The sequence below is a fragment of the Lepidochelys kempii genome, chromosome 7, assembly GCF_965140265.1.
Source record: "Lepidochelys kempii isolate rLepKem1 chromosome 7, rLepKem1.hap2, whole genome shotgun sequence".
Lineage (NCBI taxonomy): Eukaryota > Metazoa > Chordata > Testudines > Cheloniidae > Lepidochelys > Lepidochelys kempii.
This window is the reverse complement of record NC_133262.1, coordinates 39,117,858-39,140,155: the sequence shown is the minus strand read 5'-3', so window position 1 is coordinate 39,140,155 and position 22,298 is coordinate 39,117,858. Positions and strand designations below refer to the sequence as shown.

At 38.4% G+C, this 22,298-nt stretch overlaps 1 protein-coding gene across 9 annotated transcripts in view; it reads left to right on the top strand.

Annotated features, from left to right (window-relative positions):
• The window catches only part of ATG7 (autophagy related 7), a 271,172-nt gene that overhangs the window by 42,650 nt on the left and 206,224 nt on the right, over positions 1–22,298 (top strand). For all 9 annotated transcript variants that reach the window (XM_073352299.1, XM_073352298.1, XM_073352297.1 and 6 more), the window contains exons 13-16: positions 5,282–5,476; positions 14,534–14,737; positions 15,054–15,169; positions 16,158–16,233. In XM_073352299.1, coding sequence (XP_073208400.1) covers positions 5,282–5,476; positions 14,534–14,737; positions 15,054–15,169; positions 16,158–16,233 — 591 coding nt within the window. The remainder of the gene's footprint in view (positions 1–5,281; positions 5,477–14,533; positions 14,738–15,053; positions 15,170–16,157; positions 16,234–22,298) is intronic.

Genomic DNA, 22,298 nt, shown 5'->3' with positions numbered 1-22,298 from the left:
AAAATGCTTGGTGGTGGCAGCATATGGTTCAAGGACAAGGCAAAGTTTGTGCCTTGGGGAAGTTTTTAACCTAAGCTGGTGGTAATAAGCTTAGGGAGTCTTTCATGCAGGTCCCCACATCTGTACCCTAGAGTTCACAGTGGAGAAGGAACCTTGACAGGCAAAGTAAGAAAAATGCTTCTTGAGAACTTACTAGTTTGATTTAAGAACACTTACTTTGTATATTTTGACCTGTGATGGTGACTATTTTTGTTTTAACGGTTATAAACCTTGAACTTCTTGAATCTCAACATATGCTGTTAAATAATTCTGACCCAGTTCCCATAATTTCCATCTACTGTTAAAATGTAAATAGATAATCAAAAACAATGCTTAAAAACAAACAGATATTTTCCATAGAAATTATATAAAAAAATTTGAAATCTGTCAAGCCAATATTTAAATATATGCTCTGCACCAAACTGAACACTTAGTTATTGCAATAGAAGTGAACATTGAGGTGCACCATCTACTGGTAAGTGAACTCAGCTACATTACCACCATCACTTAAAAGCACAGTTTTAAAAAAGAACATGTGTTTTAATAATCTTTTACACAGTCCCCAAATTTCAGTAGTTCGTGTACATGTGTGTACTTACACACTAAACTTTACACAAAATGTGTGGTGTATGGGTATTTATACACACACGTATTTATAATGTGTTATCATAGAAATTATAACCTACATTAACTTTGTATTTTGTCATGCCTGCCGTTAATCTTGTGGACTGTGTAATATTTCATTTGGACAGGAAAAATAATAGACAAAATTCAGCTAAAAATTCACTTCCCAAATACCACCAGCATCCTGCTGAAACAAAGCATTCATGTGTAAATGAGTATCTCATAGAAGCCTTTAATTTTGCAGGATTTCTTAGATGAGTAGGAGACATTTTGTGCTAGTTAATTCACAACTAGTTTTATTTTAAAAAAAGACAAGTGCAAAATGTTCTTAGTTATTTCCCATTTTATTTTTCAGATTAGAATATTAAAATCTATCCAATAATTATGGAAATCATCCATCCATAAAGATTCTGATTTGCATTATCCTTACGAGTGCGCATACATTTGAGGCCTGTGATACATTTGATACATTATCTGTATTATGGGCAAAAATATAAAAATGACAGTGATATTAATAGGTTTAAGAAGGACTGTTTGATGCAATTTAAATAGCCATTCTTTTCAAAGACTTAAAAGATGAATAGCCAGTGTGCTTGAAATTCCATTATACCAGGAAGCAAGTGATTTGATTTTTTGGGGGGGCTATGTCAATGAAAAAAACCTTAGGTTCTGATCAGGGAAAAATTAGAAATTTCCCTGGATCCTGCTTTCGCACATGGCCAAATTATTTTAAACTAATGGAGCTGAGTCAGAGGATTCAGTGTTGATCAGAATTGCAAGTGTCTCCTGGAATGGAAACTTCATTCAAACTAGTCTCTTCACTTATTCTTCTCCAAAAGTTGTACACCCAGTTCTATAGGGAGGAAAAATTAGTCTTCCTCAGTCATGTATCATTTTGTAATGAAGACTTAAGTAATATCTGGATCAAACCTCCCTGAAACTGCTGTTCTGCAGCAAGTGCCTTTACATAGAATTCCCCTTAACAATGTGTGTTCATTTTTTTTATGACCGGTTTCAGAGTAACAGCCGTGTTAGTCTGTATTCGCAAAAAGAAAAGGAGTACAAAAAGAAAAAGATGCATCCGATGAAGTGAGCTGTAGCTCACGAAAGCTTATGCTCAAATAAATTGGTTAGTCTCCAAGGTGCCACAAGTACTCCATTTTTTTATGGGTATTTTGTTATATATTCTTGAATTCTGCACTAGTCTATGCTAAAGCCTCCTGTTGTTTTTGTGCCTCTCCCTGCATACACACATGCTTGTTTGCTTCATCAGCTGTTATGTCTTGCCTTTAAACTGTAAGCTCTTTGGGGCAGGGACTGACATTTACTATATGTTTATACAGGGACTAGCACACTTGGACCCTGACCTGGTTGACTTCTCTAAGGCTGTGTCTGCGCTATGAGCTAGGGATGCGATTTCGCTGCTCATGTTCTCATCAGGCTGCCACGAGTATAAATAGCAGGGTAGCCACAGTAGCCCAGGTAATAGAAAATTCAAACCTGCTTGAAACTGATGAAAAATAGCTGCATTGCTATTTATACTATCACTAGCTTGATGAGAACTAGTGCAAATATCTGTACAGGAGCAGGGGAATCCTATCGTTAGCACGTAGTGTAGACATAGCCTAAGTTGTACTGTAATATATATGGAGTGTCTTTTTCTATCTGATAGCAGATGTTTTACACCTTACCAGACAAGCAACGTGGTTCAAATGACCCTCCATGTATGTCCTTTTTGAACTCTCTAATGTATGTTCAGTTGAGTTCACCTTTTTCAAATATGGACATGGAGGAGACATGTTGTACGGTTCTGCTGCAGGATGAGGCTGCTCTCAGCAGCTCCGAAGTGGAAGCCTGCAAAGCATCTGACAATAGGAGCTATGAGTCTCAGAAGTGATTTCCTTCTATATCAAGTTAATATGTGGCCATTCAAATTATACAAGTATCACTGAAGACTGAAGAATTTTGTATTTTATAGAATTTGAAACAACAAAAGTACAGTGTATGATGCTTCCCATCTGTCTAACGGCAATTGGGTAAAGATTCAATCTCAGATAAAACCTAATAGAGGTCTTATTGTTCACTTTGTGTAAAGTAACTGGGGAGCTGATCTAAGACAAAAGCTATATGTGAATAAAATTAATTGCTCTAGTAGGTCAAATTTGGAGGTTGTTTTAAAGATACTTGTAAGGCATAAATAAAATGGTGCAGTCTTCTTAATCTTTACATTTAAGAAATGATGAGGCAAGACAATCCCCCGTGCAAAAACTTGGTACAAAAGTCAGTAGTACGGAATTTGATCTTCCAAGAGATACTAGGCTTAAGAATGGTTTTTATGAGGTGCAGCAGTTGCTAATGAATTTGCTGAAGGTTTAAGGCATTTCTGTTGGTGCCAGAAAAAAGTATTTAAATCAATAATTTACAGAAAGGTGATGTGGGGTTTCAGAATAATTTGTAGAGGCAGGGTTCTGCAGCTAATATTGTACAGAATGATTTCCAATTTTGGCCTGAATAGTACAGTGGAGTTGTTCTAATAAAAGAAGAAAAATAGTGTAGTTGGTGAAGAATAATCAGCACAGTCTTTTTTTGAAAAATGCTCAAAATAGTGACTGCTTTAAAATGTTCACATTGTTTACTAATCACTGTGTTCAGCACTGTTCAAAAACTAATATCGACAGTCCCTGCCTTGATGATGGATTTATAATTGAAGGGTCCTATTTTGTAAACACATAGGCATATGAGTAACTTCATTCATTCTGTTGACATGCTGCGGGACTACTCAGGTGCGTGGTTGTAGGATCAGGTCCTTAAAGACATCAGGGCCATAACATATGGTTGAAACGTTGCATTGAGGTTTGTCCAAAATAGAGTTGCATACAGTCCAATCAACCCTTCAACGGTGAGATACACAAATATTTTTGCTTAGTATCTCTGTCCCTGTAAAAACAGGGCCACTGCAAAAGTGATTATTCTGTCTTGTAATTCTTGATTGTCCAGACTAGTCAAATGGAATGTGATCTTCTGAAAATCTGGTTGAAAAACGTTGGTTAAGTGGGCTAGTTACACAATAAATGGAACTATGCTGATTTGTGCAGACTGTTCTCTTCTATATAGGTTTTAGGGCTGTCAGGCAATTAAAAAAATAATTGGGATTAATCGCACAAATAAAAAAAATTAATCACTATTACTTGAGCGAGTAAAAAAAAGATAGAATACCATTTATTTTAAATATTTTTAATGTTTACTACATTTTCAAATATATTTTCAATTACAATACAGAATACAAAGTGTACAGTGCTCTCTTTATATTTTTGATTATAAATATTTGCACTGTAAAAACAAATTGTATTTTTCAGTTCACCTCATACAAGTACTATAGTGCAATCTCTTTATCATGAAAATTGAACTTACAAATGTAGACTAATGTAAAAAAAAACAAACCTACATTCAAAAATAAAATCTAAAACTTTAGAGCCTACAAGTCCACTCAGTCCTACTTCTTGGTCAGCCAATCACTCAGACAAGTAAAGTTCATTACAATTTGCAGGAGATAATGCTGCCTGCTGCTTGTTTACAGTGTCAACTGAAAGTGAGAACAGGCGATCGCATGGCACTGTTGTAGCTAGCGTTGTAAGATATTTACGTGACAGATGTGCTAAAGGTTCATATGTCCCTTCATGCTTCAATCACCATTCCAGAGGACATGCTTCCATTAACTTTTTTAATCACGATTAATTTTTTTGGGTTAATCGCGTGAGTTAACTTTGATTTAATTGACAGCACTAATAGGTTTTTATACTGCTTTCATTACCATAGTATGTGAGCCCGTTTTAAGTAGTGCATTAAACATTGTGACTATATATCTGTTGCATCATGTTTTTTCTCTTGTCCTCCTTCCAGGGAAGAAGCAGTATGTGTTGTTTTGGCAGGGTATTAGGTTTGTGTTTTTGTTTTGTTTTGAAGTATACACGTTGCTGTGTATTTATATTTTAAAAGGCAAGGTTAAAGAAATGTGGGTCAAAGAAAACTGAAAATCTGACTCAACATGGTTACCATGTATGTGTATAATCTTAAAGACAAATTTAGCTTGGTGTAACTCCACTGAAATCATTGGAGGTATATTGGAGATTAATGTATACCATAATCCTTGTCTAATTTTTGAGTTTTTATTCTTAAAAATATTAATCTAAAATTTAAGCCAAGCAGAAATTAATCTTCCTGGTGCATTGTACTCAGGTGATGGAATGCTGGAGGTGCTGCACTGAAGCTATGTTTACTTACGTATGGTTGCAAATGATTTAAAATCAATTATTTTGGTGACACAGTTTTCAGCAGTCTTCTGTTTCCTGTAGTACTCTATTTCATTCCCCAGTATGATTTCTGGCTATTCATTCTAGCTGTTTTTTCCTTACATCTGAGAAATGTGGACTTTATCAAAGGCTGACTGCTCATAAGGACTACAGTAGTACCCAATTAACTCTTGTCTTGATCTTGACTGTTCCCACAATAATTTAGTGGCTAAGGGCATGAATAATTTGGCTGTTCTGTGAATAATATCCCTTCAGGTCTGTTTAATACATTGTTCTGAAGTGTCCATTTCCTATGTGTTTTCCCCTAGAATGCAGAAGGATTTAACATGAGCATCCCCATGCCAGGTCACCCCGTAAATTTTTCTGAAGTCACCATGGAACAGGCTCGAAAGGATGTGGCTCATCTTGAACGTCTCATTGATGCTCATGATATTATTTTCCTGTTAATGGACACTAGGGAAAGTCGCTGGCTTCCTGCTGTCGTTGCAGCCAGCAAGAGGAAGGTCAGTAGATATGCCTTGTTAATATTCCTGTAGTCATTCTGCAACTCTTACTTAATGACTTGCCATGTATGGTCAAAAGTACTTGACAGGAACGGGCAATCGCTGACCAATCGGCCGGAATTACATCATGCCATTGTAAGAGTTTTTGCACTAGGCATTTTATCAGTAGACTCAAAGACAAAGGTGCGTGATGAGGGGAAATGGCAACTTGTATGTTATGAAGGAAGACTGAAAGAACGATGATGAGAGTGGAAAATGATACAGGATGTCAAAATGTTGTTGACAGTTGCAAACTGCCTTTCCAAAGTAGACTTGTAACTTTTGAGACCTGAAGACAAACTATACATGCAAAAAAAAAAAAAAAAGTATGGATTAGCCAACATTTCAAAATCCAAAAAGCCAACCAACAACTTTGGATACTTCTCTGTAAACTCACCCAGCAATATACAATATCTGGGCTGATCATATCTATCCAAGGTATTTATGTGGCCAGCATTAGCATAACATCTGAGTGCCTTACTATTTGTAATGTAATTATCTTCACAGTCTCTGGTAAGGAAGTATTATCCCCATTTTACACATGGGAAAGTGAGGTCCAGAGAAAGTAAATGGCTTTTCCAAGGTCACACAGGCAGTCTGGGGAGGAGCAGGGAATTGAACCTGAGTCTTCTGAATCTCAGGCTAGTGTCACAACCACTGGAGGATCTTTCTTCCCTTGAAGGCAGTGGCGCTACATGTGTAAGTGTTTCCAGGATCAGGCTCTGAGACAGTCACTCTGTACGCGTTAGTTCTTTTACAGTCAGTTTACCTGCATCAGATTACAACATACAACGGAATCAGTGAATATGAACAAGTTTACCCATAACTACATGCTTTTAGGAATCTGTTCCTGTGTGATTCTTACTAGAATGTAATAAAAATTGAAATTGAGAATAGGAAAGAACCTAAAATAGAGTGTGTTAAGTGAGAATTAACCGCCTCTCCGTAACTCATGGCCCTTTACCTTTCTTTTAGTCGTGCTCTCGAGTGTCAAACTGAGTTCAGGCTTCTCCTGAATGGAAGAATATCCTAAATCTGAGATTATAGAATCCTGCCACCAAAATTTTTCAACAAATTAATATTCCACACATTTGGTCAAATGGGTTAGTTAGGAAACTCTTAATTGCATTGCCCTGCGCATTTGATTCCTAAATTATTTTGAGCAAGACTTTGTTAAAGTAAGGTGTTTATAACAACAACTTTGTCATATTTTTAAGAGTTAATGCAAATTAAGTTTACACATCTAAAAGTTACAAAGTTGGAAAATGCACATGTTAAGGTTTTAAAAGCATGAGAATTGTACCACATTGCATGTTCCATATATTTTGTGGCCTAAATGTAATGACATTCACAGCAATACATTGTTACAAATTAAATACAAGAAAGAGTAAAGGAAAATAGTACATATATATGACACCGCCGAGTCTGTGTTAATTTTGGAACATTAACTTTTACACTGACTTTTTTGTGAATTTTAGCTGTGCAGTCTCAACTTTGCACGAACATAGTTTTTGCTTGTAATTTCTTAGTTGGTGGTCTTTTTTAAGAATAAGAAAGTGATTGGACAATAAGAGAGAATCCAGAATTGCTTGTGATACTTACAAGCAGGCTTTTTGTCTTGTAAGTTCCTTGAATGTGTGCATCTCCCTTGGAGTGTGCACCTGTAGACTTAACCAAACTTTCTCTGCACTTGATCCTGAACATTTTTAATGGCATTTTTAAATCCTAAACCAATTATGTTCCAACATAGCAATCCTCTTTGAGGATTATGTCCATGTCAAGTTTTTAAACGTCAACCCACTTTTCTATGCCTCTGTCTAGTAAGTGTGAGCAGAATTCTGTTTTGGTGGCATCCAACCATGGAATTTTTTTATTCTTTCATAATTAAAAATTGGTAAAATATTTTATTCTCAAAACTACAACAACAAAAATCACTTTAGAATGGAGCTCAAACATAAAAAAACTCCACAAAAATTGAATTCTTTAGGACTTTGTAAACATATGAACACTGGCCATTTATAATCAAGAAGATTTTGGTATCTCAACAATAGCCCTGATCGCCAATGAGATCTGTGCAGTTGAAACTTCATGCCTGAATGGAGCCCCATTAAAGTCACTGATGTGCCTGAATCCTTTTATCCAGCTCCATCTTAAGGTACGGTGAGTAAAGGTCTGTGCCTAGGACTTCAGTTTCTGGAGTCTCCATAATGAGAGAAGATTCTTATTTTTCATTTACGAACACAATTTGTGTCTTGCCTCCTGGATGCAAAGAAAAGCTTGAAAATGCGACCAGAGAATAAGTGATGCTTGTTTGACTTTTCAGAAAGCTTGAAACCATAGGTCCAAGAGACATGAACTGGACCATTCATCTTAATGCTGAAACCAGCTGCCAGGCTCTGAGGGGATCGACCACTGTGGGAACCACACATGGTTGTATCTGGGGCTGCAGACTGACTTAATTCAAACCTGCCTCAGTCTGTGCCTGCACAAATATTTCTCCACCAGGAAACCCAGTAGTTTAATTACTTTTTGTTCTGAAATTGATTGCCACTTGTGGTTCCAAGATGTATCATTATTGTTTTCTTTGAATTCCTTGACAACACAGTACCCAACTGGTCACACCAGTTTCTTCTCAGGTGGCCTTTGTTCCCACATCCAAAGACATTAAAGAGCTATCTCAGACTGAATACTGTATTTAAGAATCAGCTGCATTGCTGTTTATAGGGAGGAACAGTTAGAGTAAAATAGCACGAGGACAAGTATGTTAATATGATATGAAGATAGAGGGAGGACATTTTTCATTTAAACAAGTCAGCTAAACTGTTTTGACTTTATTGTGGGGAAGGGAAAGAATCTAAAAGCTAGAATCTGAAGAGCTGCACTATACTGTGTGGTCTCTTCCCCAGCATTTTAATGAGACTATTGTGCGTCAAGGGACAAACTGAAGAAAATTTAGAGTTTAAAATAGTAGACAAACCATCAAATATGTCTCTGATCTGTCAGCTGGGGGTAAAGTCACTTATGGTCCACACTACTGAAAAATAAGAGGAATTTGATGAACGATTACGTCCTTTCATATTGACCTGCAAGTCTTCAGATGAAAATGAATGAGAAACTTAATGAGTTTTTGTATAATCCTCTTTCTTGATCCAGACTTTTCAGCAGTCCACACTGTGCTTTGGCAGTCACATCTGAATTTCTCTTAGCTATTTAAATATTACACGCAAAAGACTACATTAAAAGACCATAATTAAGGTTGCAAATTCAAGTACTCAAAAGTTAAGAAATGGCAGAATTAAGGTTGCCTGTGCAACTGTAATTTGGCCACTTGTTCATATGCATTATCACATAGTCTTTAATTGTAATATCATACTATTTTTCCACGGGACCCCTCCCTCATTCAGTGCACAGAATGAACTGTGCTCACTTAATGAGCAGCTATTCAAAAAATTTTCACCTTGTCATTCAGTATGTGGCCCTATGCCTTATTTACCATACACTCTTCAAACTGCTTTGGAGATGGAATTATTATACACTATCCAGATTCTGCAACAAATGAAGCAAGGGACCTACAGACAGCAGCTTTCTTTACTATACAATCCTGATTTATCCCCAGAGCAGGTCCATCTCGTGCAGTGAATAAGTCCTCCCAGTTTCAATATCCCTCCCTGGATTCCTCTCCTAATCTCAGTGTCTGCCAGACTACCTATCTCTGCATCTTTGCTCTGACATTGCCAATTCTATCCCCACACTCGAGCTCTTAATCAGATCTGTCTTCCTTCTCTCTGCCTCAGTGCTTCTCCCCCCTACTTCCTAATCCAGTCTCATTCCCCCACACCCCCAAAATCTACTGCTCCTAGTCTGTCTCATTGCTAGCCAGTCCCAGGTCCACCCTTCCTAGTCCCATATTCTTTGTCCACCCCCGCCAGCCTCCAGTCCCTGTACCCAGGACTCCTTCTCCCAATCTGCTCCCTCGCTGCAGATCTGGTTGTTGTCCCCTCGGCATTCAAATCAGGTAGTGTCATCTTCCTTGGCTCAACAGGGGGTCATTGGGAGGACAAGTGAGATAAGCTCCTTCCTCTTAGTGCAGGTGTCTGGGCCTGGCCTGGCCTGTAGAAGCCCAGAGCTGCAGTTACTAGGAAGTCCTGCTCAGCCTGATGCTCAGTCTTTGGGGAATTTAGTTGCAAAAACTGAGAAGTCTATTGAGCATATACAAACTGTGATTTTTCAAAGTCTGATAAACTTGGCCAAATTTGGGTGGATTTTCACAGGCATTGTAAAAGGTGCATCTGTGACACAAAGGGCACCCCTTGCCAAATTTCAGCATACTTGCTCCGAGCTTTCTAAATGCTAGAGCTTTCAAAAAAGGTCACCAGAAGTTTTTAATATGGACAAAACAAAGTATTTTTCCCTAGCCTCATTCTTGAAAAGAGATGAGCCGTTTTGGCTGAAATTTTTCAAAAACATTCAGCTTGAGGTAAACACCTGACATTAAAAATTTCAGTTCAAATTGTTAAAGTTTGGAAAAGCTATAAGCAAGTGAAAACAGAGTCTTATGGTGGGATGTGTGAGGCAGCCTTAAAAATAGGTGGTGCTTCCAAGCCCTCCTATACTACTGGTGTTTGAATATGGGCTATTCCGTCTTATCAGAGGTCCTGTGTGCTTGATGTTGAAATGAAGTTGTAATCCTGGATTGCTTGCTGTTGAACTGGCTGTGTTGTCACAGATTCAGCACTGTGATGTCACTACACAGGATTGAGGAGGAAGATAAACAATTATATATAATAAGGAAGAAAAACCCTTGTTAGAAATGCACACATTTTTGAAAATCATCACATTCCTAGGACAATCTTTAAAATCATTACAGACTATTATTATTATTATTAATTGTATTACTATAGTGCCTGGAAGCCCTAGTCATAGACCAGGGTTATTTTATTTATTTTTTATTTAAATTAAATATAGGTTTATTTTATAAGATGAATGTATTTAAAATAAATGTGAAATTATTACAACATATGTCAAGGGCTAAACTTACTATTATCTATTTAAATAATTTAAATAAAATAACACAAATTTTAAGCAGGTTTCAGAGTAGCAGCCGGGTTAGTCTGTATTCGCAAAAAGAAAAGGAGTACTTGTGGCATCTTAGAGACTAACAAATTTATTTAAGCATAAGCTTTCATGAGCTATAGCTCACTTCATCAGATGCATTCAGTGGAAAATACAGTGCGGAGATTTATGTACATGTTTGCTGCTTAAGTTTTCAAGAAGGATTAGACCATTGAACTGGTAGAAGTCACTGGTGAAGCATCTGGAACCAGAGTTTGTTCAAGTGCTAAACCAGCTTCTGACAGCAGTTGCCTCTTCTGCTTGTGCAGAGAGAATATTTTCTTCACTTCATTTTATTCAACTAGTTCAGTTCAATCATTCAAAGTTAAGAATAAGTTAAGAATTGAAAAAGCAGGCAAGCTTGTTTTCCTCTCCAAATCTATGAATAAAAACTAGGTGTGAGAGGGTGAGATCTACTAGTTCTAAAATCTTGAAGGTCCTATTAACCAGAAACAATCAGTTCAATTCACTAACTACAGATAATACTTCCTTTGTTTAATAAATCAATTTTAAATGCAAAACATGTTTTGATAATTACTTTTCTTCTATATCCAGGATATTTAAGGTAGTTCTATTTAACTGATAAAAACCATTTTAAATGTTTTTTGTGCTTTTTAATCTAATTCAATTTCTATCCGAACAGAACTTGGCACAAATAATGAATAACAAAATTAATCATCATCTAGTAAATAAGAAATGTATCATTTAACATTTTCTAACATAAAAATGTAAAAAATAGGAATCTGAATAAATGTAAATTAAGCTACATAATTGCTTAAATAAGGTATGCACCTAGTTAACATAACGAAGCATGAAATTTAGTGTAAAGGCTATATTTTGTTGTAAATCAACATTTTTTTTTATTACCAACCAATGATGATCCTCTTTTCTTAAGGAAAATAACTACAATGTACAAATGCAAAACATGATTAAAATCAATTTAAATCAAGCTGTCCTGTTTGTTTGTTTAAATCATGATTAAAATTGATGAGTCAGATCACTTTGATTTAAATCATGTCACCCTGATACAAATACAGAATGTTTTAACACTGGCCATCTTTTCCTGAGGGCTCAAATCCCACTAAATAACTGACATGTTTACAATAATATACTGCAGATCCGTTAATTGATTTTAGAACTACCTATCTAGAGTTGGTAACATTACAGTACTTGGCTTGGCTTCACAGTATGCCTTTCAACATGCTAATTGTGCAATTAACTTTACAGCCTGCTATGTCTCATCCATATTTTTAGTGAAACCTGCTGGTCTAGTTGTTGATCCTATAATCAGTCCTATTACAGGCATAATGGTTGTTTTCCCATATCCACGTAGATATTTATTTTTGATATTCGGTTCCATGCTCAAGTAAATCCCTGTTATGTGCTTTGAGGAGAGAATAGAATTGTGTGTATCCTGAGTGTTGGGTTCCTTTTCTGACTCTAAAGGAATGAGGGCCTTAAATAGGTAATTACTGGTATTGCTCATCAGAACTTCTCTTTTTTGGATGACAGATTGCTTTGTGTTGCATTTCTATTTTCACATAGGAGTGTTTAATGAGTTACATTTCAAATCACAATGAAATGAAAATACTGAATAGTATTTCAAATGAAATGAAAGACTGATCCTGCAAATAATTACTGTTCCTTAGGGTACGTCTACACTACCCGCCAGATTGGCAGGCAGCGATCGATCCAGCAGGGATTCGATTTTATTGCATCTAGTCTAGACATGATAAATCAACCCCTGAGTGCTCTTCTGTCGACTCCTGTACTCCACCGCCATGAGAGGTGCAGGCGGAGTCGACGGGGGAGCAGCAGCAGTTGACTCACCGTGGTGAAGGCACCATGGTAAGTCGATCTAAGTACATCGACTTCAGCTACGTTATTCATGTAGCTGAAGTTGCATAATTTAGATCGATCCCCCCATGTAGACCAGGGCTAAGTAGTATTGCTTGAATCTACTGTTAAAAAAACAAAACAAAACAAAAAAAACCCCAAAACAAAAAAACCACAAATGGCATATTGGAAAACAAAAAAAAACACCCCAAAACAAAAAAACCACAAATGGCATATTGGAAAACACAATGTGAGTTGGAGCCAGAAATGATGTTGTTTAACTACAGTGCCTGATTTCAGTCTTAGTCACACCAGTGAGATCTGCCGTAATCCCGCTGACTTTGGTAGATCAAAATCTGGCCCTATTATTATAAATGTTACATTAGTTTATAAATGCTCCAATTCTCCCCACTTCCTTAAGTGAAGGGCCGTCTGTCTGTTCTGGAGATAGTGATATGAGGAGTGCCGCCTCTATGGTATGTTTCCTTAAGGAAGTTGGCAGGACTCTACTAGAATTTTGTGTCTGCTCCACAAAAGGACCCGTGGGGAATCAGGAACAATTTAATGCAAATTGACTTTCACTGCTTTTTTTTTTTTTTTTTAAATATGGAAGTCCATCTGAGAGAAGTTCCAGGGTCAGCAGCAACTGAGTTTGGTGCAGCTCCTGTAGGAGCTACAGTGGCCAGAGACCACTGAAAGTTTCAGTCACTAGGTAGCAGCATGCAGGCAAGGAGCCTTGTCATGTATGCTTGTGCCTCTGGGAAATGCAAGCAGTGAAGAAAGGACTAACCCATCTCCTGACGGAAGAATTACCAGGAAATTCCAGCATTGAATTACCAGGATTGAAACTTCTGGAATTTTCCACTCCTAGGCAGGCAGGAAGAACCTATGGGAGGCAGCATTTAGCACGCTGTTAATGATAATCACCTTGTTATGGAGTTTATATCACTTCTAAATCCAGTTCAATTGTTTCAACAAGTGAGAAACTAATTTTGCCATGGGTTTGTGAAAGAATCCTGCCAAAGTTCTCGTAAAGTAAATAAACAATAAATTGAAAACCTGTATACAAATGTATGGCTACTGATACTATCTGGGATGTGAAGCTGGCTGCTGTATTTGTAAACAGGCATACACATAAATTATGCCTTTTCAAACATTTTCTTAAATATAACATCTATGCTTGTGTTTGATATAAACAGAAGACTCAGGCTCTCAAAAAATACTTTAAAACAATTGGGTCATACAAGAGCCCTTTCCAAGTTGGAGATAAGTATTTGTCTTAACTAGGGGTCAGCCAATGAAATTAATAGACAGCAGGTTTAAAGCAAACAAAAGGAAATACTTCTTCACTCAAGGCACAGTCAACCTGTGGAACTTGTTGCGAGGGATGTTGTGAAGGCCAGAACTATAACTGAGTTCAAAAAGGAATTAGATAAGTTCATAGAGGATAGGACCATCACTGGCTATTAGCCAAGGTGGTCAGGGATGCAACCCCTAAACATCTGACTGCCAGATGCTGGGAGTGGATTATTAGATGGATCACTTGATAATTGCCCTGTTTTGTTTGTTCCCTTTGAAGGATCTGGCATTGGCCACTGTCAGAAGACAGGATACTAGACTAAATGGGCCATTGGTTTGACCCAGTATTTATGTTCTGAATGTCTCATGGGGGGGGGGGGGGGAGAGGTATTTTTTTTACACTTTTTCCCCTTTTGTCTTTGGAACACAAATACACACAACTTCTTCTATAGAGAAGCTTGTTTATTGTTTACCCTTTCAGAAAACTCAATCCCCATCAAGTCTGAGCACAGCATTTCTGTAGGGCTCAAACTCAGCAATTCAACTCGCTTCATTAAACCTGGTGTCCATGTTGATGATGGGATCATTTTTGTATGTGTTCATCTAACTCCAGATAGTATTTCTGAAAATATATGAAGAAATTTGACATTCTTTAACAGTTTAACTGTGGTTTGTATTTTATTGTAAGTAATAAAATTCTATTTATAATTATCAAAACATATAAGCTGTTTTTTCTTCGGCTACATGTGCTCTTCTTTATTTTTTTTATAGCTGGTCATCAATGCTGCGTTGGGATTTGACACCTTTGTTGTGATGAGACATGGACTAAAGAAACCAAAGCAGCAGGAGTCTGGTGATTCATGTTCCAACAATGCCTCCAGCTCTGCTGATCTCCTGGGATCATCGCTCTTTTCAAACATCCCTGGCTATAAACTTGGCTGTTACTTCTGCAATGATGTTGTAGCACCGGGGGATGTGAGTAGAGATTTGTGCAAATAGTTATCATGGACCCATTGCATGTTGTTTGTTTTTATTGCATTAAAAATTATCCCTTTATGAAACCTCATTTGTCCCTGTAATTGATGTTTGTTTATAGCAAATCCCTTTTACTGATATTCAGAGAAATACTGCCACCCTGTATTCATTGAATGATGGGTATTAAAAAATGTCTTGTGTAATGGGGTAGCTAAGTACTTTCAAGTAAGTGTGTGTGTGTGTGTGTGTATATATGTGTATATGTGTATATATATATATATATATATATATATATTATAATTGCTTTTCTTTTTAGTCCACCAGGGATCGGACATTGGATCAGCAGTGCACAGTCAGTCGACCAGGATTAGCAATGATAGCTGGAGCCCTTGCAGTAGAGCTAATGGCTTCAGTTTTACAGCATCCAGAAGGGTGAGTCATATTTGAGGGGAAAGGGTGGTGTTTATAGGACAAAAGGTATTTTGGGGAAGGAACAGTTCTCTCTGGTATTTTTTTATTACACATTAAGTAGACTTAGAGAAGTCCTGTAAGTTCTGAATATTAATAAACATATACAGGTATATCATGCAATGCAGACTTCATTATTACAATAATACAGTTAGGTTTTTGGTTAGAAAAATTTGCTAATTTCTTGTTTGAAGAGAGGACATTTGACTTGCCTATTGCTTTTGTGCATTTGTTATCTTTAAAAGAAGTTTTGAAAACACAACATTTGCAGTAGGAAAAAAATGGTTGCTAATAATCTTAGTGTTCCAGCTGCATATTTCTTTGTAATGAGGACCTACCATAACTATTTGCTATGAAGCCCATCAGGGGTTTCATTGTAAGCCAAAAAAATTGCGATCTTTTTAGCTTAACCCAAAAGTTATTGGGCTCAAAGCAGAAATCACTGGGTGAAATTCTTTGGCCTGTGTTATGCAGGAAGTCCGGCTAGCTAATCATAATAGTCACATCTGACCTTAAAATCTATGAAAAGAAAAATAAATAAAGGAAGTTATGATTTAGGTCTGAGTAAGTGATATGTCTCTGAGGCCTTGATGCTGGAAACGGATCCTTGCAGGCCTGTGGTGAGTCTGATAGGGACCTTCCAAGTGGGTTCCCTTGCAAGATCAAGGTTCTAAAGCGTAAGCTGGTTATGGAAGGAAATGTCTTAGAGCTGGAAAGGAAATGATGTTTTTTCCCCCATGAAAAATATTAACACAAATGAATTTTTCTCTCCTGGTCAACAGTTTTCTGCAATTTTTTAGGTTTTCAGGTTTAAAACTGGAATGTTTTGGTTTTTAACAAAAATGTTTTGTGAATATGTATGTCATTTTCTGTCAGACATTTCAGAAGATGATTTTCCACCAGCCTTAGGCTTAGTCTTTTGTTCTAATTTTCTTTCTTTGATTTTTGCCAGTGGTTATGCTGTTGCTAGCAGCAGTGATGACAGAATGAGTGAACCACCTACCTCTCTTGGGCTTGTGCCTCATCAGGTCAGTGAGCTAGGAATAAATAAGCTTCTTGATACATGTAGGTGTGGGGACTTATTTTGTGTCTTGATAAAAACATGACATAAATGTGCAAAATGAGGTATCCTAACTGAATAAGGAGATATATGGCCCAAAGCATTCTGGCTGCTTTGTGCTGTTTGGATCTGTGTGGAGGAGTCTTGTGTCTTTGACCCAACAATCCCTAGCTGCCAGGACTGCCTTCAGGGAAAGGAGGGATGGCCCTGGGTAGCCAGCATAAAGTAAAGCAGTCTTGAGACTGCTTTGCTTTACACAAAGAACCAGCAGCCAGCTAGCTTCAGTATTGATGGAGAAGGAAGCTAAAAAGATGCCTCAAAGTCACCTCTACTCACCCCTCTGACCTCCACTGTTCCTGAGATAAAACATAGCTCAGCTGCGGCCCAGAATCAGGCATATAATATTTCACTTACCATCATGTTCTTCAGAATATTTGAGTATATGTGGAGTAACCACCTTCAATTGTTTTCTACTTAACACAAACTCCATTATTATAAATTCCTCAGTAGTGTCCTGTAGGCTCTATTGCATATAGAGAAATCATCTCGATCTTCACTTACTGCATTTTAGGGCTTGGGACCCATAGTCCAATCCTTTGTAAAGCTTGATACCACTCTACCAAACTGGCCATTAGTCTACCAAGCTGGCCTACAACCCCTCTTGACTGTGATGCAGTGCTGGGGACTTAAAGCACAGCATTTCCAACGTGACAGCCTAGTTTCCTCTTTTGTCCAAAATCCTGTTTGTTCAACTGTTCCCAGTGTCCTTCTGAGAATTTTGGCTAATTGAGGTTGTGTGGTATCCTGAATGACATTAATAAAGGGTTAGGTCATGTATTTCAGTGGCATTTGGGGGTCTTTGTAAATTGTAAAATCAGACTGGACTTTAGTTTAATGTCCCAGAAAGAGAAGGTAAAATGATTGGTGATTGGTTTGTTTAACATCCAAATAATTAAAGGGAATGATCTTTACTAAAAGTACATATTCAGTTCAGTTTATATATTTTAAGTGATAAAAATATCCATACTTCCTGTTTGATAGTTGTGGAGTTTTAGGAGATGAATTGAAACAACTCACTTTCTCCAGGGATGTTTTTGTATCTGTCTCCTAGCACAGCATGCATATTATCTGAACTGAGTGCAAATAAAGATTTCTACATTTATCCAGAGGGGATTGTTTTCATTTTGAGATGATAAGGAGAAATAAAAGCCAAAGCAAAACCTCATTCTCTTTATGATCAAGGCATTCGTTTCCAACATGAAAACATATATACTCACAAATATTTGCTTTCTTAGTTAAAAAGTCCTGCCTTTTATTCAGAAAGATTTCTCTTTGTAATATTGTGGATATATCTCCTTCTAAGAGAAACGGGATAATATGGTGAAAACAGTATTTAGTTGAAGATGGGAGGAGAGGGAATGTGTTTAACAGTGACCACCATTTTTGAAGGTTAAATCTTCAATAAATAGTAATAGATTTGCTCTGACTTCATTGTGTATGAGTTTTAACCTTACACTTGTGACTATATGTATCAAAATATCAATCTTATGCTGGTGTACTCTGTAAAACAAAATTACATTTCCACCTTCTCTTAATACCGAATCAGTATTAATATGAAAATAATTTCCTGTTCACTGCCTTCCATGTTTGGATGCAAAGAAGATTGAAATTTTTCTTGTTTGTCACTAATGCTGTATTCTGCATGAAACCTGCTGTTCCTGCGGGTATTCTCCAGCCATTCATGTAGGTCAAAAATAATATTTTCTGTAAATAAAAATTGTGTATATATATCCTGTAAGTAGCCCATAGTTTGTGTTGCAAACCTTGCATGTATTCATTTGCCTCTTTGTCCTTTACTGAACTGTATTCTTAAGATATGCTCTTCATAAAATATTAGACTTGAGACTGAGTAAAACCTTAATTTAGTTATTGTTCTTGTGTGAGACATGGTTTTGCTTCTACATTTTATGTTAAATTTGTCTTTTCCATCCAGATACTGTTAAGCAAAAGTTTCTTCATTGGGTGTCAAATGTCAAAATAAAGGACTCTAGGTTTTCTAAGTACTATGGCAACTAATCCTATTGTGTATTTCTTATCTCTTTGAGCAATGCAACTGTCCAGCCATTCACTCATTTCATTGGATACTTTTTTCTGATTTTTAGTGTCTAAAGAATTACTTTATTGGCCACTCCTTTGTTTTATCTTCTTTAAGCCCAGTGAATATGCAACCGTATGTGGGGAAAGTATGGTAGCAGTATTTGTGTAGTTACTTGCTAGCGTTATTGCAAATTTTAGGATTTTTGTCTCCCTTCCAAAGGAGGAAATGCATTAAGTCAAGCTACTGTTTTTGTGTCTAGTAAAACTATTTTTTACAAAGTGGTCAGAAATCCTGTTTATTACAAGAGACATTTGCACATATAATAGTTAGCTGTGTTGCAATGTCTTCATGCAAGGTCAGCATTTTCTTTCTCACCCTGTCTCCCTGTGTTTGGACAAAGAGTTCCCTGTTGGTTAAGGAGATGTAATCCTATCATTTTGCCCCCTTTGCCCATACCATATTCCTTTAGTATAAAAGGAAGGAACTGCCTTAGTTTCCCAGTCTAATTTCTCATTAGGAACATTTTAGTTGGTATTTCTTATAACATTGCTGCATCTCTTTTTTTTTTCTTCCCTAGTTATACTTTTTCCTGTGGCTTTTAAGGACATCTTGGCTTCATTTTTCAAATAATTTTCTCTAATTTTGGGTGCTTCAGTCCCAAATTCTGATTGTTACTTGCATCAAATAGAAACTTACTTCATGAATAGTCTCAATTCTGATGGCAATAGAACTGCTCATAGCGTAAGGCATTATTATTCTTAGAGTAGTGTCACACACACCTTTGATCGGAGATTTTCACTAGCGGTGTCCGTTCAGCCCGCACATGCACTGCTGATATTCTCATGACCCTCACCAAGGCTATATCAGACTGCACAGGTGAAGTGTCCTCAGTTCCTTTTCAGCCATCTCTGCCTGAGACAGGTCTTAGCATGTCTGCATTGTGCGTGCTTTGGCTATTTGCTGGCTGCAGTCTAGCTTGGTATATTTTATTTTTTCGTTAGTAGTAGTTAGTTACTGGTTATTTGGAAGATTATTTTATTTCCTCCCAGTAGATCCTCCCTGAGAGTGGCATGCCTAGTTCAGCAGGTTTAAATACTGCATTATGGGTAGAGAGGGTAGCCCAGTCAGTAACGGACATGCTAAGTGCATTCACTGCCAAGGGGAGTCTCTTATCCCACAGAAATGTAATTTCTGTTTAGTCTTCAAATCCAGGGCATAGAGGAGCCAAGCTGTGACTGTTAATGATGGACTACTGCCTTTGCTCCACTTCAGAGTCAGACCACAAGAACCACAACCTCACTTAGTGCTGCAACTCGACTTGGTAGCACAACTCTGCTTGGTACTGCAAGACTTTAGGTACCCGAAGAATCCATTGTGATTGCTGAGCCAGAGTCTCCATTGCTTCTAAGTACGGATGGTCTCCTGGTATGAAGAACCGTTTGGTCTCCAGACCATTATACATCTTCAGTAATGTCTAACTCATCTCCCTTTTCATTATCATCAACCTCTGTTCAGGCCTCTCCTGCATACCCATACAGGAACCCCCTTTCTTGAAGAGACAGGGAGAATCATAGAAGATTAGGGTTGGAAGAGACCTCAGGAGGTCATCTAGTCCAACCTCCTGTTCAAAGTAGGACCAACACCCACTAAATCATCCCAACCAGGGCTTTGTCAAGCCAGGCCTTAAAGATCTCTAAGGATGGAGATTCCACCACCTCCCTAGGTAACCCATTCCAGTGCTTCACCACCCTCCTAGTAAAATAGTTTTTCCTAATATCCAACCTAGACCTCCCCCACTGCAACTTGAGACCATTACTCCTTGTTCTGTCATCTGCCACCACTGAGGACAGCCAAGCTCCATCCTCTTTGGAAACCCCCTTCAGGTAGTTGAAGGCTGCTGTCAAATCCCTCCTCACTCTTCTCTTCTTCAGACTAAACAAGCTCAGTTCCCTCAGCCTCTCCTCATAAATCATGTGCCCCACCCCCCTGATGATTTTCATTGCCCTCCGCTGGACTCTCTTCAATTTGTCCACATCTCTTCCATAGTGGGGGGACCAAAACTGGATGCAATATTCCAGATGTGGTCTCACCAGTGTCAAATAGAGGTAAATAATCAATTCCCTCGATCTGCTGGCAGTGCTCTACTAATGCAGCCCAATATACCGTTAGCCTTCCTGGCAACAAGGGGACACTGCTGACTCATATCCAGCTTCTCATCCACTGTAATCCCCAGGTCCTTTTCTGCAGAACTGCTGCTTAGCAAGTAGGTCTCCAGCCTGTAGCGGTGCATGGGATTCTTTCATCATAAGTGCAGGACTCTGCACTTGTCCTTGTTGAACCTCTCAGATTTCTTTTGGCCCAATTCTCCAATTTGTCTAGGTCACTCTGGACCTTGTCCCTACGCTCCAGCATATCTACCTCTCCCCCCAGCTTAGTGTCATCCGCGAACTTGCTGAAGGTGAAATCTATCCCATTATCCAGATCATTAATAAAGATGTTGAACAAAACCGACCCCTGGGACACTCTGCTTGATGCCAGCTGCCAACTATACATCAAGCCGTTGATCACTACCCATTGAGCCCAACAATCTAGCCAACTTTCTAGCCACTTTATAGTCCATTCATCCAATCCATACTTGCTGGCAAGAATACTGTGGGAGACTGTATCAAAATCTTTGCTACAATCAAGATATATCACGTCCACGCTTTTCCCATATCCACGGAGCCAGTTATCTCATCATAGAAGGGAATCAGGTTGATCAGGCATGACTTGCCCTTGGTGAATCCATGTTGACTGTTCCTGATCACTTTCCTCTCCTCCAAGTGCTTTAAAATGGTTTCCTTGAGGACCTGCTCCATGACTTTTCCAGGGACTGAGGTGAGGCTGTAATTCCCCAGGTTCTCCTCCTTCCCTTTTCTAAAGATGGGCACTATAATTGCCTTGTTCCAATCGTCTGGGACCTCCCCCCGATCGCCACGAGTTTTCAAAGATAATGGCCAGTGGCTCTGCAATCACACCAACCAATTCCCTCAGCACCCTCGGACGCATTAGATCTGGACCCATGGACTTGTGCATGTCCAGCTTTTCTAAATAGTCCTTAACCTGTTCTTTCACCGCTGAGGGCTGCTCGCCTCCTCCCCATACTGCGTTGCCCAGGACAGGAGTGTGGGACCTCACGTCCAGGGACCTCATCGCTTTTGGTGAGAACAATGTTGGATGTCACCCCCTCCCCCATATGGTCCTCCATGCTCATATTGGGATCCCTGGGCAGCTAATTGGCAGCAGTTCTCCAACCCTCTCCCATCAAGAAGGTAGGAATCAAGATTCCACTTCCCAGCACACCACTCAACAGGAGGAAATGTTCAAGGATCAGGAGGCTAGGGCAAACAAAGGAGCTACCCCTCAGACTACCATCTTGTCCCCTCATCACTTGATGAGGCGGTGATGCCTCCACCTCCATCAAGGGCTGATGATTTTTGGCAGTGTCAAGACCTCATTAAACATGTGCAGACTCCCTGCAGATACCTATTGAGGAGGTGAAAGAATCTCAACACAAGCTATTGGATGTTCTTCACTCTGCAATGCCATCCATAGTTGCCCTTCCTATCAGGCTGTGCTGGAACCTGTGCAATGCTTTTGGCACACACTGTCCACAGTAACACCTATGTGTAAGAGAGCCAGTAACAAGTAGTATGTTCTCACCAATGCATCTGAGTTCCTCTTTTCCCACCCTCCACCCAACTCTCCAGTAGTTGATTCAGTGAATGAATAGAGCAACACTGGTGTCAGTCCATCCTATATGACAGAGACCAGAAGCACCTGGACCTTCTGGGGACAAAAACTTATTCATCTGCAACCCTACATTTCCACATAACAAATTATCAGGTGCTGATGGCCAAATACAACTTTACAAATTATGCAAAAATTTGGTTCTT